Source organism: Colletotrichum graminicola (genome assembly GCF_000149035.1).
Source record: "Colletotrichum graminicola M1.001 genomic scaffold supercont1.36, whole genome shotgun sequence".
Classification (NCBI taxonomy): domain Eukaryota; kingdom Fungi; phylum Ascomycota; class Sordariomycetes; order Glomerellales; family Glomerellaceae; genus Colletotrichum; species Colletotrichum graminicola.
Genome location: NW_007361040.1, coordinates 363,538 through 377,244, shown reverse-complemented (window position 1 = coordinate 377,244; position 13,707 = coordinate 363,538). Strand labels below are relative to the sequence as shown.

Sequence of the window (13,707 nt, the reverse complement as noted above, 5' to 3'; positions counted from 1 at the left end):
CGCTCTACGACATGGTTCTACTGCCAGATGCCCATGACCCACGCCCTTGACAGCCTATGTGATGGGCTGGGATACTGTCGTGCTGGCCCTCGGACATCCATGGACTTTGCGGCAGTTGCATGCTTCTCCCCCATGTGGAATCTTGACGGGTTGGCCATGATGACGCTTCGAGACGCCTGCCCCCGGTGGTCTTGACGCGAGAGAGATTTGGTTATGGATCCTAAGACAAGTCGCAACCTTGGTCTACGGTCGACTACCTCAAACCTGTCTTGACTGAATCGTTCTGTGGGTTCCGTGGTCAATGCTCCACCTCGAGAAAAGCTTGCTCGCGTTCTTATCATGGTTCTCCCGTACAGCCCAGGTCTCCTTCTTGGTTTCTGTGGATATGATACCACGCTGGTTTCTCTCTTCACGCAAAGCTGATGCTACTGATTCCCCATATCCCTGTTTTTTTTTTTTTTTGTTTTTTTTTTCTCTTTTGCCTGGTGGACGATGCGATCAGAGACGGACGATGGACACGAAAAAGAAGGAGGGAAAAAAAAAAGTAACAGGAGCATTGCGATTCTGTATTAATATTAATTACCGAGTCAATCGATTCCCATGAGTATACGCGTCTCATGAGATACAGCTTGCACAGCGTTTGCCCAGAACAAGGACTACCGTGGCACAAGAGAAACCGCTTCAGGTACTTTTTCGTTTGCGTTTGTGACATGGGAAGCTGACGACAAGCAAACTCCAACCTCGTCGTCACATGCATCCTCAGCCTCGTCTGTAGAGTGAATCTGGTTCGGTTGCTACGATCTCCGGGAGATACCTGCTCCGGACTCGCACATGGCCACACGGACATTACCTATTCGAGATGCGGGTTGCGGATCAACTCCTGACAGCCAGGACACCCGCCTACTGATCCAACGATAAGGAACGGGGAGATTGAGTGTCCAGGTCGTTCAGGGACATGGGGCGCTCAAGTCGTTTGGGGGTTTTGCGTGCCTGTGAGCCTGGCAGAGAATGAGATGGGGGCCATTGCATGCGGAGGAGAGAGAGGGACAGAGGGAGCTTGGTACAGACAGGAATGCCAACGCGCCTTGATCTGAACCGGTGGCTGACGAGACAACGTTCTTGGGACGAAAAAAGTCAAGAGCATGTCGGGCACAGGAGCACGCACATTGGCTCGGGGGTAGCACCGAGAAAGGGACGTTGGCCAGCCATGGTCGTCGGCAGGGTGCCGCCGTTTGATGGACGAGCGCGACATGTGCATTCCCTCATGAGGGTCATCGAACAGACGTCGAGGCTTATTTTGCGTCTGCGTCGGTCGTTTGGGGCCTTGCGCGCGTGTGCCGATGGGTCTCGCGTCCGTGCCGGCCCGGTCCTGCGCTCCCGACCTACGGCCCGCAGATTTGTTCTGTCCGATCGACGCGGGAGGAATGAATGAAGGAAGGGGGGGGAGATAGGACGGATCGGCGAATGTCGCTTGCTTCAGAGAGAGAGAGAGCCACAGGCCTCCCCTTGTTCATATCCCCGTCATGTCATCTCGTGGTACGGCCCCGGAGCCGAGCCATGCGGCAAGGTTAAGGTTATGACATGGCATCCGCCGCGCAGAGACTGGCGAAGAGATTGCCGTATTGGGATGATGTATGTCGTTTGCCGTCACACACACCACCACTGCGCACGCGTGTGTACACGGGGCAGCAACGCACTTGGAATTTCTCATCTCGAGCGGGCCAAGCCGGGCGAGAAGCAAAGCAGGATGGGATGCGTATCTGAGAAATGCTACAGATGGTGAAAAAAGGAGAGAGAGAGAGAGAGAGAGAGAGAGAGAGAGAGAGAGAGACGCCGCAGAGCTGAAGGGGGACGGGGTCCAGGCGATTCCAGCGAGAGAAACAGCTGGCTTTCGGAGTGAGAGTATCCTCGGGTGTTTGGAGTGTCTTCCCCGTGCATCAGCGGTTCCACGATGTTTCTGCCCCCATCTGTATCCGTATTCTGGCCGCAGATGCCCGATCCAGCGTTGCATCGCAGGGTCGTGGGGGAGCGGGTATGACACGGGGGCGGTGTACACACAAATCAAACAGAGGCTGCCCGAGTCCATGTCTTTTGTAAAACAAGTCTCTGGAGAGTTGCATGTCTGGGAAAGCGGCCTCGCGTATCTTGTGAGGGATCGATGGAAGTGACACAACGAGAGATGCGATGTCTGGGCAGTTCAGATATGCGGATCTGGGCGAGACAGGCTGGTGACTTGAAGACAAAGAGATGCGCTGTTTGCGAGGGAGCTTTGCTCCGTCCGTCCATCCATACATGCCGCCCATGCTCGAGCTGTCATTGACTCATGTTGCAGCATGCAAAGTGACATGCAGCACTGCATTACGCAGCCCATGATGCATGCTTCCACTGGTTTGCTCAACCTTTTTTGACCACCCGCCACTCCCACATCCATTTTCAAAAATAAAACCTCCCGTCAGAGAAGCTCGACGTGCGTTTTGCCTTCTGTTCCCCCTTTGGGTCTATACCGATATTCGGCGGGGAAAACAGCGTGTTACGAAGAAGGGGGGAGGGGAGAAACACACGCACGACGCCGGGTTCGTCCAGCAAACGCCAAAGAGGCCTAGCATGTCTCATAAAAACCTGATGAGAAGACCGGGTCCATCATTTAGACACCATACCTGCCGCCTTGTTCTCAGGGCTTTTTGGAATGGAACATGCCGCGGCAAACCCATGGTGTGCGTTTGTTAGCCGGAGCCGATGCACAGAAGGTGGCTTTACCGCTGCGTCGCGAGTGGCTTGTCGCTCTGGAAGTTCCTGTCCTGTCCCTTCACTCTTGTCATCCATCTCACTCTGCTTGACAGTCATCTCCTTCTTCTTCTCCTTCTTCTTCCTCGTCCTCCTTCATCCTTTTTTTCGTTCCCCCGTCCCACAGACAGGGCCGGGGAAGGGGAGCTTACCGTGCCCACCTCCTCCCCGACGGGCACCCTGCCGGAAGGGGGGGGGAGAGGGCTGCGTGTGATATCTACCGTGTACGTACGTGCAGGGGTGAAAATGAAAATGTCTTGAGTTTAAGAGCACGGCAATTCGAGAGCGGGCACAGGGATCTGGAGGCGGAGCGGCCTGTTACGGCCGCTAACTGTTGATGCTACTAGCAATTCTGCATCTGGACTACTGCAAAGCGGTTGCTAGCCGTATATGCAAAGGGCGCTTCTGACTGATGCCCTTTTTTTTTATTTCATTTTATTTTCCTCCTATGCGAAAGCCCGGGCCCCTGTATTCCCTCGTCTGGCTTCTTGCTGACAGGAAAGGGACTCTGACATTGCGCTGATCTCGTTCCCTCCCCGATCTGCTCGTTCCCGGCCTACTACCCCGGGTTTTCGTACTCTCTTCTCTCTGTGTGTGTCTTGTTAGTAGCTTTTTTGTTTTCTTGTTTTTTGTTTTCTTGGCGGTCGATTGGGCTCCCGAGATGTGCTAGAGCCCCTTGTGTCGATCACTTCTAAAGCGTTGTGTCTGCTGCCGCTGGCTCATCCTTCGAGGCTTCTTAGTCTTCTCTTTCTTTCTCCCATCATACATTCCCCCCTTTGCTCAGACTTTGACCGTTGCAAACTCTTTCCCTTCTTCCTCTTTTCATTCGTTCCGAGAGCGAGCACTTCAATTGACGCTGAGAGAAGAAGAAAAGAAAGAAAGAAAACCCCAACAAACGGTCGGAACCTCCTAACCCTGGACTCGTCTCATCCATCCGCCATTCACCTACCTACCTACACACACCAATCAACACACATATCGGCCTATCCATCCCTTTCCCTTTTGCCAAGTTTCGAGCCCCCTCCTGTCGGTACTCGAACATCAAACCATGTGTCGCCTCGTGCTCTTCGCGGGCACCTGCACCCGCTGCAACGAGTCCCTCACCTGGGCCGACCTCTCGCAGGAGCTGTCGTGTCTCGAGGCCAAGAACGCCGACAGCTTCGGCTCGTGCCGCCGCGGCGTCGACGTCGAGACGCACGCCTTCGACCAGGAGTGCGACGCCTGCGCCGGCGAGGACGAGGGTGTCGCCGGCATGGACTTTGGAGACCAGGAGCACCAGCAATATCAACAGCAGTACCAACAGGCGGCATCGGCGTCGGCACCAATAGCGCAGAGCTCGAGCAAGCGAGGCGCCGGCGCCGGCGGTGGCAGGGAAGACGGAGAGGGGAGGTCGAAGAAGAGAGCGAGGACATGAGGTCACTCCCCTCTCCACGACAGAGATGGATGGCAAATGGAACGACTAATCAACAATACGATTTCGATTCGGGGACTGCTCTCTTCTCCTGGCGAGGTGTTTTGGTGTTCACAAGGACTGGTAACGGGCATTGGAATCGGCGTATGGGCGCATCCTGGCGCCGTCATCGATCGGGAAGCATGCAGGTACTACGGGCCACACGAAGACACGGTAACCAAGACAGACGGACGACATGGATGGAACTGGAACGCAGCGTGCGGGATTTCTTCTCTGCAGCATGCCTGGGGAGAGAAGGAAGAGGGGGGAGATGCCGTTTGGTCCGCGTTTAGTGGCGTGGCGTGGCGATCGGGAGGGGCGTCTCTTCTCGTGGGGGAATCCGGCCGTCTTGGCATGCGGATCATCAACCGGCGCCCCATCTCGATCCTGACGGAGGAACACGTCGAGAGGGGTCATGTGCCGGCTTGACGGTAACGCGTGTTTAATAATGGAGAAAAGGGGTTTTGTCTGGGTCTGGTTTTGCTTGGAAAAGAGCTTGAGATCAAACAGACTTTCCGGAAAGCCTGACGAGCCTCACCGCTGTCGACAACGACATCTTCATGGCGGCGTATTATGACTAGTTTATCATATTTTTGACGCCAAGTCTAGAGTGAATACGACGCAAATTGTCGCCGGCCAACTCGCCATGACCTCCTCAACAAAAAGTTCCTCCCCTTGGTTTCCATCGTTCCGTTCACCTTACGACGCATATTCAGGGTCCAGGCAATTATTGGACAGCCTGAAACATGTGCCTCTGCTTCAATCTCCAACCCTATGTCTCTTTAGCCCAGCGCAAGCTCCTCTTCCTCATCGTTTGGCTTGCGAACTGCTCGCCGTGTCCTACCAACTCTCATCGTCTACCCATCCACCCGGTACACGCAAAGGTGGGTTCTCGATTTGCTCCCAAAAGTCTCCGGCGTACTCCCACGCGTCGAGGTCCCATATGAATCTCCAATCTTGAGCTTCAGGCCCATATGTAAACGCCAGAAGCTTCCACCCCTATGCGGTATAGTCGAACACCCCCAAACGTCTGCGTGACGCGTTTTCATGAAACCATCTTATACCTTGCGACGAGTCATGAGCGAGGTATGTAGATCTCGAGCTCCTGTCTGCCGTATTCGGCCAAGTCTAACCCCGCGGCCTGCACGTCCTCAAGCCATATCAGAAACGCTTTTTGAGCAAAACGTGGCCTTGCGAATCTACTAACACTCAGTGTCAAATTGTTATGCCATAGGAACAATGCACGCAAGGCTGGTGAGCTCAAACTCAACCAGCCTTGTCTTGTTACCATTTGGCCAAGGTCCTTCACTGATAACCCTCTAAGAATCCATCGTGCAAGATTCCGACAGTGGTGGGATTTCCCGCTCGTTCCGTTTGGGTAATCGTAGAGAATGTCGTTATCAGCCAGTTCATTGAAATATATCCATGTAAAGCTGGCGAGGGAGCTGTCGTCGGAAAAACCAAGAACCGATCGGAAATCTACAGGTTCAAGGTTACAGCTTTTTTGTATGTCGTCAAACAGAACTTCAGGTTGGACCCAGCCCCAATTCAAATGTCTGAAACGTGCGTCGAGAGGAAGTCGGTACTATGAATCCAGCCCTATCGATCTCTTGATCACCATGTCCAGGGCCCCAGCTACACACCACATATGCACCGACAAATAATATGACGAGTCGACTTCTTCAGGCATGAAGTAGCGCTCGATAATATCATCAAGTTCGCCGGTGTCAAGTAAAAGTCGAAACACCCTTAATGGACCTGTTAGGTCGCTAGGTTGCTTTGACGCGTGCATGTAGAACGACCGGGTTTTTTGTTTATTGTCCACAATGTCGAGGCTCAACCCCATTTCGATCAAATATTTGGTCATATCGAATTGGGAAAATAGTACGGCATTCCGCTCACAACAGTCAGCGGATTCCTGATTCAAGGGCTTTGATTGGTAAAGCACGTACGTGCAACAGCGTCCATCCCTGCTCATCAATATCCTGTAGAGAAGCCTCGTTACACTTCAAGGCTTTCTGAACGTCATCCAGAGAGCCACTCCGGACATCTATGAAAATCGGGTCGTTTGTTTGTCTCATTGTCCAGGGCTTGAGCGAAACCTTCCATCCTGTGCACGCTCTGTAGGCCTGGAAATCCCAGAATGTCTCTGATATCCAACTCGGAAGCTGGACGCGTGCCTGGGGGGCTGGGTTCCGGAATGCCAGGAACCGAGATTTGACCACAGAACTATACATGCTGCGTTAATAAAGCGCCCAAATCGATTCCAGACAAGAAACCATACGTACATTGTGTGGGTTTGCTGCGAGAGTGACAGAAGACTCAAAGCAAACTGCATCTTCTCTTGATAACCTTGAATCTGCTCCTTCTTCAAGGCTGCCTTCAGCTTCGTGATGTTTCTCCTGGACCTCTTTGCCGCATCAATCCGCGACCGCAAGTCTTCGGCTAGCGCGTCGAGCTCCGCCACGGCCTGCTGGCAGTATTCCATGCTGAGGCTCGCCGCGCTGTTGTGGTACACCTTGTGCGTCTGCTGCGTGAACTCGGACTCCATCTCGGCGAGTACGGGTCTGGGAAGTTCCAGTTGTCGGACGAGCCGAGAGATCTCGTTGGGAACGTCCTGGACCTCGTCCCACAGCTTCTTCAGCTTCCATCTCGGCCACCGTCAGCGCGCTTACGACAACGCCGAAAACCTCCGCCATCCTGGTGTTTGTTTGCTTTGCCCCTCGGTACTTCTGTTCGCCTTTCGTGCCTGGTTTGGGTCGCGTACAAGCCGGGTTGTGCGGGGAGAATCGAGAGATGAACAGTCTCAGGAGATGAATTTGTAGCGTTAAAAGAAGTTATACTGTCGAATTGAAATGTGCGAGAGGGGGCGGCCTTATGGGCAGTCCAAGGGACTGCATAGCCACCACAATTCATATAGGCTGTCAGGCTGTCCTGTATCTTACACGAAGTCGCGCATGCATAGCCGGTGGAAAGAGACCAAGGGGGCCGGGAAGGGAGGGAAAGGTACGTGGCTCAGCTTTCGGTTGGCGATCTCGGCCTCTCATTAGCCAGTTCTACGTCCCCTCCGACATGTTGCAGCGAAGAGGATTTCATGAAGATAAATTTAGATAAATCCTGCAAATGCACGTTACACCATTTTGCGAATAAAGACAGGGAAATATGAGAAGAGCGACGCAAAGTCTAGAGTGTATGCCTAAAGCATTGCCAGTCTATCCTACAAGTTATCTACAAACTCACGGGACTATCCCAGAGAGAATCACTGAAAGTCCTCATTGAATCGTCGGGGGCGGCGTCGGCGCCTTCTTCGGCTTGGCCGGCTTCACCTCTGGAGGCGGCGGAGCAGCCTTTGTATCTTCGAGTTGCGGCGCAGGCCTGACAGGCACCGGAGCGGGCATTGTCGGCGCAAGTGCCGGCGCCGGTGCCGGTGCCGCCTCTGGCGCTCTAGGTTCCACCGTACTCTTTGGCTGTTTGGGAGTGAAGTTTGGCGGTTCGGATTCCACCGTGGTCTTTGCCGGTTCGGGGGTAAACCTAGGCGGTTCGGGCTCCACCGTGGTCTTTGCCGGTTCGGGGGTAAACCTAGGCGGTTCGGGCTCCGGCGCCGTCTTTGACGGCTCCGAGACAGACTCATCAGCCTTTAGCCGTGGATCGACCTTCTTCAGGTCCTCGTCCCACACCTCCTTTACCAACCCCCAGTACCTCGACGGATTCAGCTTTGAGTGCGCGACGTGCTGGCTCCCCTCAAACCTCTCCGTCCTGACCTTGAAGCCGACCTGCCTGGACTCCTCGGCGTGTTTTTCGACGTCGGCCCAGTGGATCATCCGGTCCTCTTTGCTGTACATGTAGGCCCGCCGCTTCTCGCTCACCAGCAGCGCCTTCTGCCTCAGAGCGGCCCACATCTTGCCAAAGAAGCCACGCCGCCCGAAGGGAACGTGGAGCAGCCAGAACAAGCCGATGAAGACGTGCGCCAGCGGCGCGAGGATCCTCGGCATCGACGCCGAGAGGGCGCGGTAGCTGCGCATCCAGTGGAATCCTCCCGGGCAGGAGTCGTACAGCGTGACGTGCGGGGGTAGCGCCAGGCGGCCGGCGCGGTCGGCGTCGGCGTACATGTCGAGGAACTTTGCAAAGTTGGTGGCGCCGCCGTTGGAGAAGACATGAAGAAGCAGCTGGGGCCGGGCTTCGGAGGGCGGGGTGGAGTCGGCCAGGGCCCGGATGATGGGAACGGCCGGCTTGATCTCGCGCTTGGAGATGCGGGCGGAGAGGGTGTGGATGAAGGGGCACTTGACGAGGAGGATTCTGGCCGAGGGGTAAAGAGCCATGTAGCGCGACGTGTACTTTGCAATGTGGGCGTCCTGGGCCGACATCCAGCTGAAGATGGCGATGAGTTTGGGCGAGTTCGGGTCCGGCACCGCCGAGGGCGGGTCGTACAGGAATGTCGTCGGCGAGAGCTCCTGTATGGCGGGCAGGGGTCCGGACGAGCCGGTGGGCAGGTTTGATGCCATGGTGAACTTTTTTCTATTTTTTTTTTTTGGTTTGGCTTGTGATGTGCCCAAAGAAAGCTTCTTACACGTGTATGATATGTCAAAGGAAACTTTCCAGTGAATCTCACTGGTTGGTTGCAGTGCCAATAGCTGACGAGGGAGGGAGTGAATGAGGAGAGGTGAGGAGAGGTTAGGGAGGCCGAGAATGAAGTAGTGGGAGACGTTTGGGAGGACGGGTCACCGAGGAGCTTTGCTTGCTTAGGCCGTGCATCCTCAGCCCTATTTGTAGGTCTTGTCGTCATCATGTCAAGGTTAGCTGGGTTTCCCTTTCAAGAAGCGCCTCGGTTTCAGTCGCTGATGCACCGTGCACCGCTGCCTCAACCGCATCTCGAAGCACTCTTAGAATTCCTATCGGTTTACTGGCTGAATTGTGTTGTGTTAAGAGGAGCTTGTTGAAGAGGGGGGTCGCTGATTACGGAGTGATGCGGGAATAACAATGCCAACGGGCCGGCGGTGGGATTACGGCTCCGATTTTCAGCGGCAGACGTTTTCAAGGCCGGGATTGTCAGCACTTCTTTGTCTGCCCAAGTCTCGTGAGCTAGGGTCCAAACCAGTGGCTTCTTATTCTATCCTGCTGATGAGAGTTTCAAGTTACTGTCGACAGCTTCCACTCTCTGCATACACAATCCGTCGTGGTGACAGCCGTAACGCCCTGAGTCATCTCTCGTACCAGGCAAGGGGCTTGTCAACCCAGAACCGCTTGTCGCAGTTCATTCGGCTGGGAGCAAGTACCATTGGTGGCAGCGGCAGCGAGTCACAAAGGCTGGCCACCTAGGCACAGCATAGGGAACACATACGGGCTAGGTCCCTTGCATGGCAGGTTACCAAAAGCACTCGAGACTACGTCGAGGAAGACTCTCTCGGCGGTAGCTGGCTTGGAGGTGTTTGCCTGATGAAATGGCCGGTTTCCGTATGAACGTATCTTGTGCCACCCGTACCTGGAATGACACGTGGGACGACGGCTGCAGGTGTCCGCGGGAGGGATTCCCGTCAGCTTGTAAAAGTCTGGCAGTTTGCAGACACAGCGACTCCATAGTCACTTGTCAGAGACATGGATGACGATGTGAGGTTTCCTATCCCCGATTTCGAAAATATGCTGTCCGCATCAGTATAACTATTACAAACAGGACACTGAGTTGACGGTACTTGTGCGCCAGGGGAATTTCCCCTCATTGCAACCTGGAGCCCGTCTGGAGAGTCGAGTCATTTCAGGACGTAGGACGCGACGGGAAGACGTCGTATCAGACAAAGCAGTATACCCGACGCAGGTATCTTGAGCTTCACTCGGTCCTCCGCCATGTGCAAAGGTCGATGGAGTAGCCATATCCCAACCGGATGACACCAACGGACCGAGAGAGACCCGTACCTTCCGAACTGTGTACTCAGCCAAAGACCCGGCAGGCTCTTTCCGTGAGTGTGAGGCTCGCAAACACAGAAGCAGAAGCGACGGCCCGGATAGACGAGAATGGCGGCAGCTTCCCTTCTTGTCCACGGGGGCACCTACCTCCTTCTCTTTCCAGCTCTTGCCCAAAGAGACGAGGTACGTAGCCAACATGTCATCCTTGAGCCACATATTCTCTAAAAGGGAAGTTGCGATTGGAAGTCAAGGGCTAATTACCTACCCACTAGGAAGGGTCTGCCTCGACGGCAACCCGCTGCTCCTTCCTCTCGGCATCGTGCGTCTGTCACAGGCGACCATTGCCCCTTCTTCGGCTCTTCATCTTCACACTCCTTCTCACCTGTATCTAATCTTCTTTTTTTACAAACATCTCGAAATTGACTTCCCTTTCATTTTCATTTCTTAACCCGAGGCAGAAGCTACACTTTGCCTTTCCTGCACTCCCTCCTACTCCATCAATCGCTCCTTTCAACTACACTCGTTCCATCTTCAACTTTCGACTGCGCAACATGAAGATTGCCAGACTTGTCTCGTCGCTGCTGGGCTTCGGCTCGCTGTCGGCCAGTGTCGCCCTGGCCAAAGACAGACATCGCATCGGCGTCGAGATCAAGAGCCCCCTCAAAGGTGTCAACTTTCAGCGTATCAAAGCCTTCCGTGAGGTTGCTCCCGATGAGGTCTCAGGCCGCGTTCAGGCCCTCAAGCCATTCCGTACCAAAATTGATGGCCACAATGCTGCCACTGCCCTTGGAGCAGCCCAGCCACGAGGTCTCTCGGCCGCTTATCAGAATATCACGGCTCTCTCCCCTTATGGGACCCAGTACGCTGTCGAGGTCACCTGGGACGGTCAGCCCGTCAATATGATCTTCGATACCGGCAGCAGTGATACTTGGGTCACTGCTTCCAACTTCACCTGCACCAACATGGCTGGCACAGCAGCCTACTCCCAGGAGGCCTGTGGCTTTGGCCCGAGCAAGATTGACGGCTTCAAGTACGGTCCTGCCGAGGACCTCCACTTCACCTTGAGCTACGGCTCTGGTGAGCGAGTGTCTGGCCCCATGGGGTTCAGCGACATCGAGGTGGCCGGCATTGCCGTTCAGCAGCAACAGGTCGGCCTCGCCAACAAGACGTACTGGATGGGCAACAACTACACAAACGGCATCCTCGGATTGGCTTTCCCCTCCCTTACCAGCGCCTTCATGGGTGATATGGACGAGGACCGCCCTGCCTTCCAAGTCCCGTACTCTCCCTTCTTCACCAGCATGGTCCAGCAGGGGCTCTCTGCCGATTCCTTTAGCGTCTCTCTTGTCCGCAACTCCAGCGGCCTTATCGCGTGGGGTGGCCGCACTGGTCTGCCAGTCGACGGTCCCACAGCGTACACTAGCCTCATCATTGTGAGTTTCCATGTCCTTCCATTCATTTGCCTGGCGCCAGCTGATGAGCGAAAGACCACCATTAATCCGCATCGACCGACAGGCAGCTGGCAGTACTCATACTACACTGTCCTTGTCGACGGCATCCGCTGGGGATCGACGTCGGATACGAGAAGGTTCCTCTACATTGTCGACACTGGCACTACGCTCATGTACGTGCCTCCGCCTATTGCCGAAGCCATCGCGCGGTCCTTCTCCCCCAACGCCGTCTACCTGTTCCAATACGGTGGATATTTTGCTCCTTGCGATGCAATCGCTCCCAAGATTGCTGTCGTCATCGAGGGAGCAAGCTTCTTCATCAACCCCGTGGACCTTGTATACCCCGGCCTTGTTGACCCACTCACGGGTTATTGCCAGGTTGGTATCACTACGGGGGGCACGGGGCCGTATATACTCGGTACCGTCTTCTTGCACAATGTCGAAGCCTATTTCGACGTTGGGGCCGGCCAGATGCGTTTCTATGGCCGAGATACGTTTGGACCAACGCCTCAGCTGCCCGAGAAGTAGATGTAGATGTTGGCTGACCTGTCGGTTGTGTATAAGGGACTCGTGCCCGCCAAGGCGGACACAGATGTGACGGGCAACTGATTTGCTGAGAAGTATCACTGGGTCAAGATAAGATGACCGGAAAACATTTGTTTTACCAGACAGAGAGAGAAAGGGGGGGTTGTTAGCTGTGAGATAGGGTTATGTCCAATGAAGGCCGCCTGGCTCCTGCTTTCTTTGACAGCTCAACTCGATCTACTAGGCATTACAAAGTCTCAGGCAAAGCTTGATCGCTACCTTCCTGACAGATGCTTAGGCAGTTGTGCCTTGCTATTAAGTTCCAGGGTGTGTCAAACCCAGATGAAGTGGTTTTAGAGACAGTGGGAGGTTTAGCTCCACAATGGACGCTGAAACCAGTGCTTCAGTCGGGACTTATCGGGAGTGGCAATGGGGGAGGGGGGGGGGGTCCTGCCTGTCGCACTTTGGCGGCTGCTGCTGCTGCTGCTGCTGCTGCTCGTCGGGTGCTTATCGATAAGGATTATTCTGGCTGTGCTGTGCTGTGCCGTGCTGTGACCGATCTACGGTGACCTACCTCACCCTTACTGACGGCTCAATCGTTTCTGCCACTTGAATCAATAGGTCTCGCGATCCAAGCCCTTCACCACCCCCCTCTCTTTCACTCTTTTCTCTCTCTCCCTCTCTCGCCAACTCACCTCAAAGCGACGCCCTTGCCATCGGGGAGCAGTCATACCTTGGTGTTTTTGAACCCGTATTCTCTCCTCCTGTCTCCTAGCGCCGTCTCCGTTGCCACGATCGCTTCGAGTCGCCTCCCCCCAGTTCGGCAGTCGCTGTACCGATCTTCCGCTCCCCTCCGATACCCCCCGTGCTCGGCAACGCCTTAGCAAGGAAGAAAGAAGAAAGACAGAAGCAGGATCTCTTCAAACTGTACCGAGCCATCGAAGACATTCTCAGCGACGGCGAAGTACAGCCTCTCCTCGGTTCAAACGCATCCATCATGGGCATCGGAGTAATCCCGGCAGGCGCTGAGGACGTCAAGCGCCAGCCTCGGAGACAGCACACCTGGAGCTTTAGCAAGGTACGGACGATCGTGTTTCCTTTCCCTCTGACCGAGTGTGTGTGTGTGTGTGTGTGTGTGTGTATTTTTGTATGCCTTCATAACGTTTTCTTTTGGTCGTTGCGATTTGTACTTTGTCGGCCAGTCTGCGTTGCAGCAGCAGTGCTTTGCAACCTGCCGCTTGGCTCGCAGGGTCGCGGGCCATCGTCAAGTGACCTACTTTTTCTTCCTCCTTTTCGCACCCAATCGGTTCCGTGCTTGCTGGTCTCTGGCGGTGTGAATAATCACGCAGGGGTGTCGGACAGTACCACACCTTGGCCTCGATGCGATCTGGCAACGGTGCCGATTTGCTGGTTCCGAGAGTCCAGACGCCTGGACTTGCTGGTTTGGTGCCGGGCTTTGGCCGTAACAAAATGAAGAAGGAAAAAAAAAAAAAAAAAAAGAAGCGTACGGCCCCCCTGGCCATCCCGAGAGAGTTTTCTTAGCAAGTGCAGCGGCAGTACATTCCGCGTTCAAGGTCAGAAGACTTTTTTCCCGGGTGG

The 13,707-nt window shown here is 54.8% G+C and overlaps 4 protein-coding genes across 4 annotated transcripts; 2 read left to right on the top strand and 2 right to left on the bottom strand.

Annotated features, from left to right (window-relative positions):
- Positions 1-3,832: 3,832 nt before the first annotated feature.
- GLRG_08152 (uncharacterized protein) lies at positions 3,833-4,198 on the top strand (the record flags this gene model as incomplete). The annotated part of the gene is made up of 1 exon (XM_008098837.1): positions 3,833-4,198. One exon carries the CDS (start codon positions 3,833-3,835, stop codon positions 4,196-4,198), a length of 366 nt encoding a protein of 121 aa, XP_008097028.1.
- A 1,943-nt stretch (positions 4,199-6,141) lies between these two features.
- Positions 6,142-6,933, bottom strand: GLRG_08151 (uncharacterized protein; the record flags this gene model as incomplete). Its single annotated transcript, XM_008098836.1, has 3 exons — positions 6,142-6,463; positions 6,523-6,878; positions 6,910-6,933. 3 exons carry the CDS (start codon positions 6,931-6,933, stop codon positions 6,142-6,144), a joined length of 702 nt encoding a protein of 233 aa, XP_008097027.1.
- Positions 6,934-7,506: 573 nt separating this feature from the next.
- Positions 7,507-8,736, bottom strand: GLRG_08150 (uncharacterized protein; the record flags this gene model as incomplete). Its single annotated transcript, XM_008098835.1, has 1 exon — positions 7,507-8,736. The coding sequence occupies one exon, from the start codon at positions 8,734-8,736 to the stop codon at positions 7,507-7,509; it is 1,230 nt and encodes a 409-aa protein (XP_008097026.1).
- Positions 8,737-10,683: 1,947 nt separating this feature from the next.
- GLRG_08149 (eukaryotic aspartyl protease) lies at positions 10,684-12,111 on the top strand (the record flags this gene model as incomplete). Its single annotated transcript, XM_008098834.1, has 2 exons — positions 10,684-11,565; positions 11,620-12,111. The coding sequence occupies 2 exons, from the start codon at positions 10,684-10,686 to the stop codon at positions 12,109-12,111; spliced, it is 1,374 nt and encodes a 457-aa protein (XP_008097025.1).
- Positions 12,112-13,707: the final 1,596 nt, after the last annotated feature.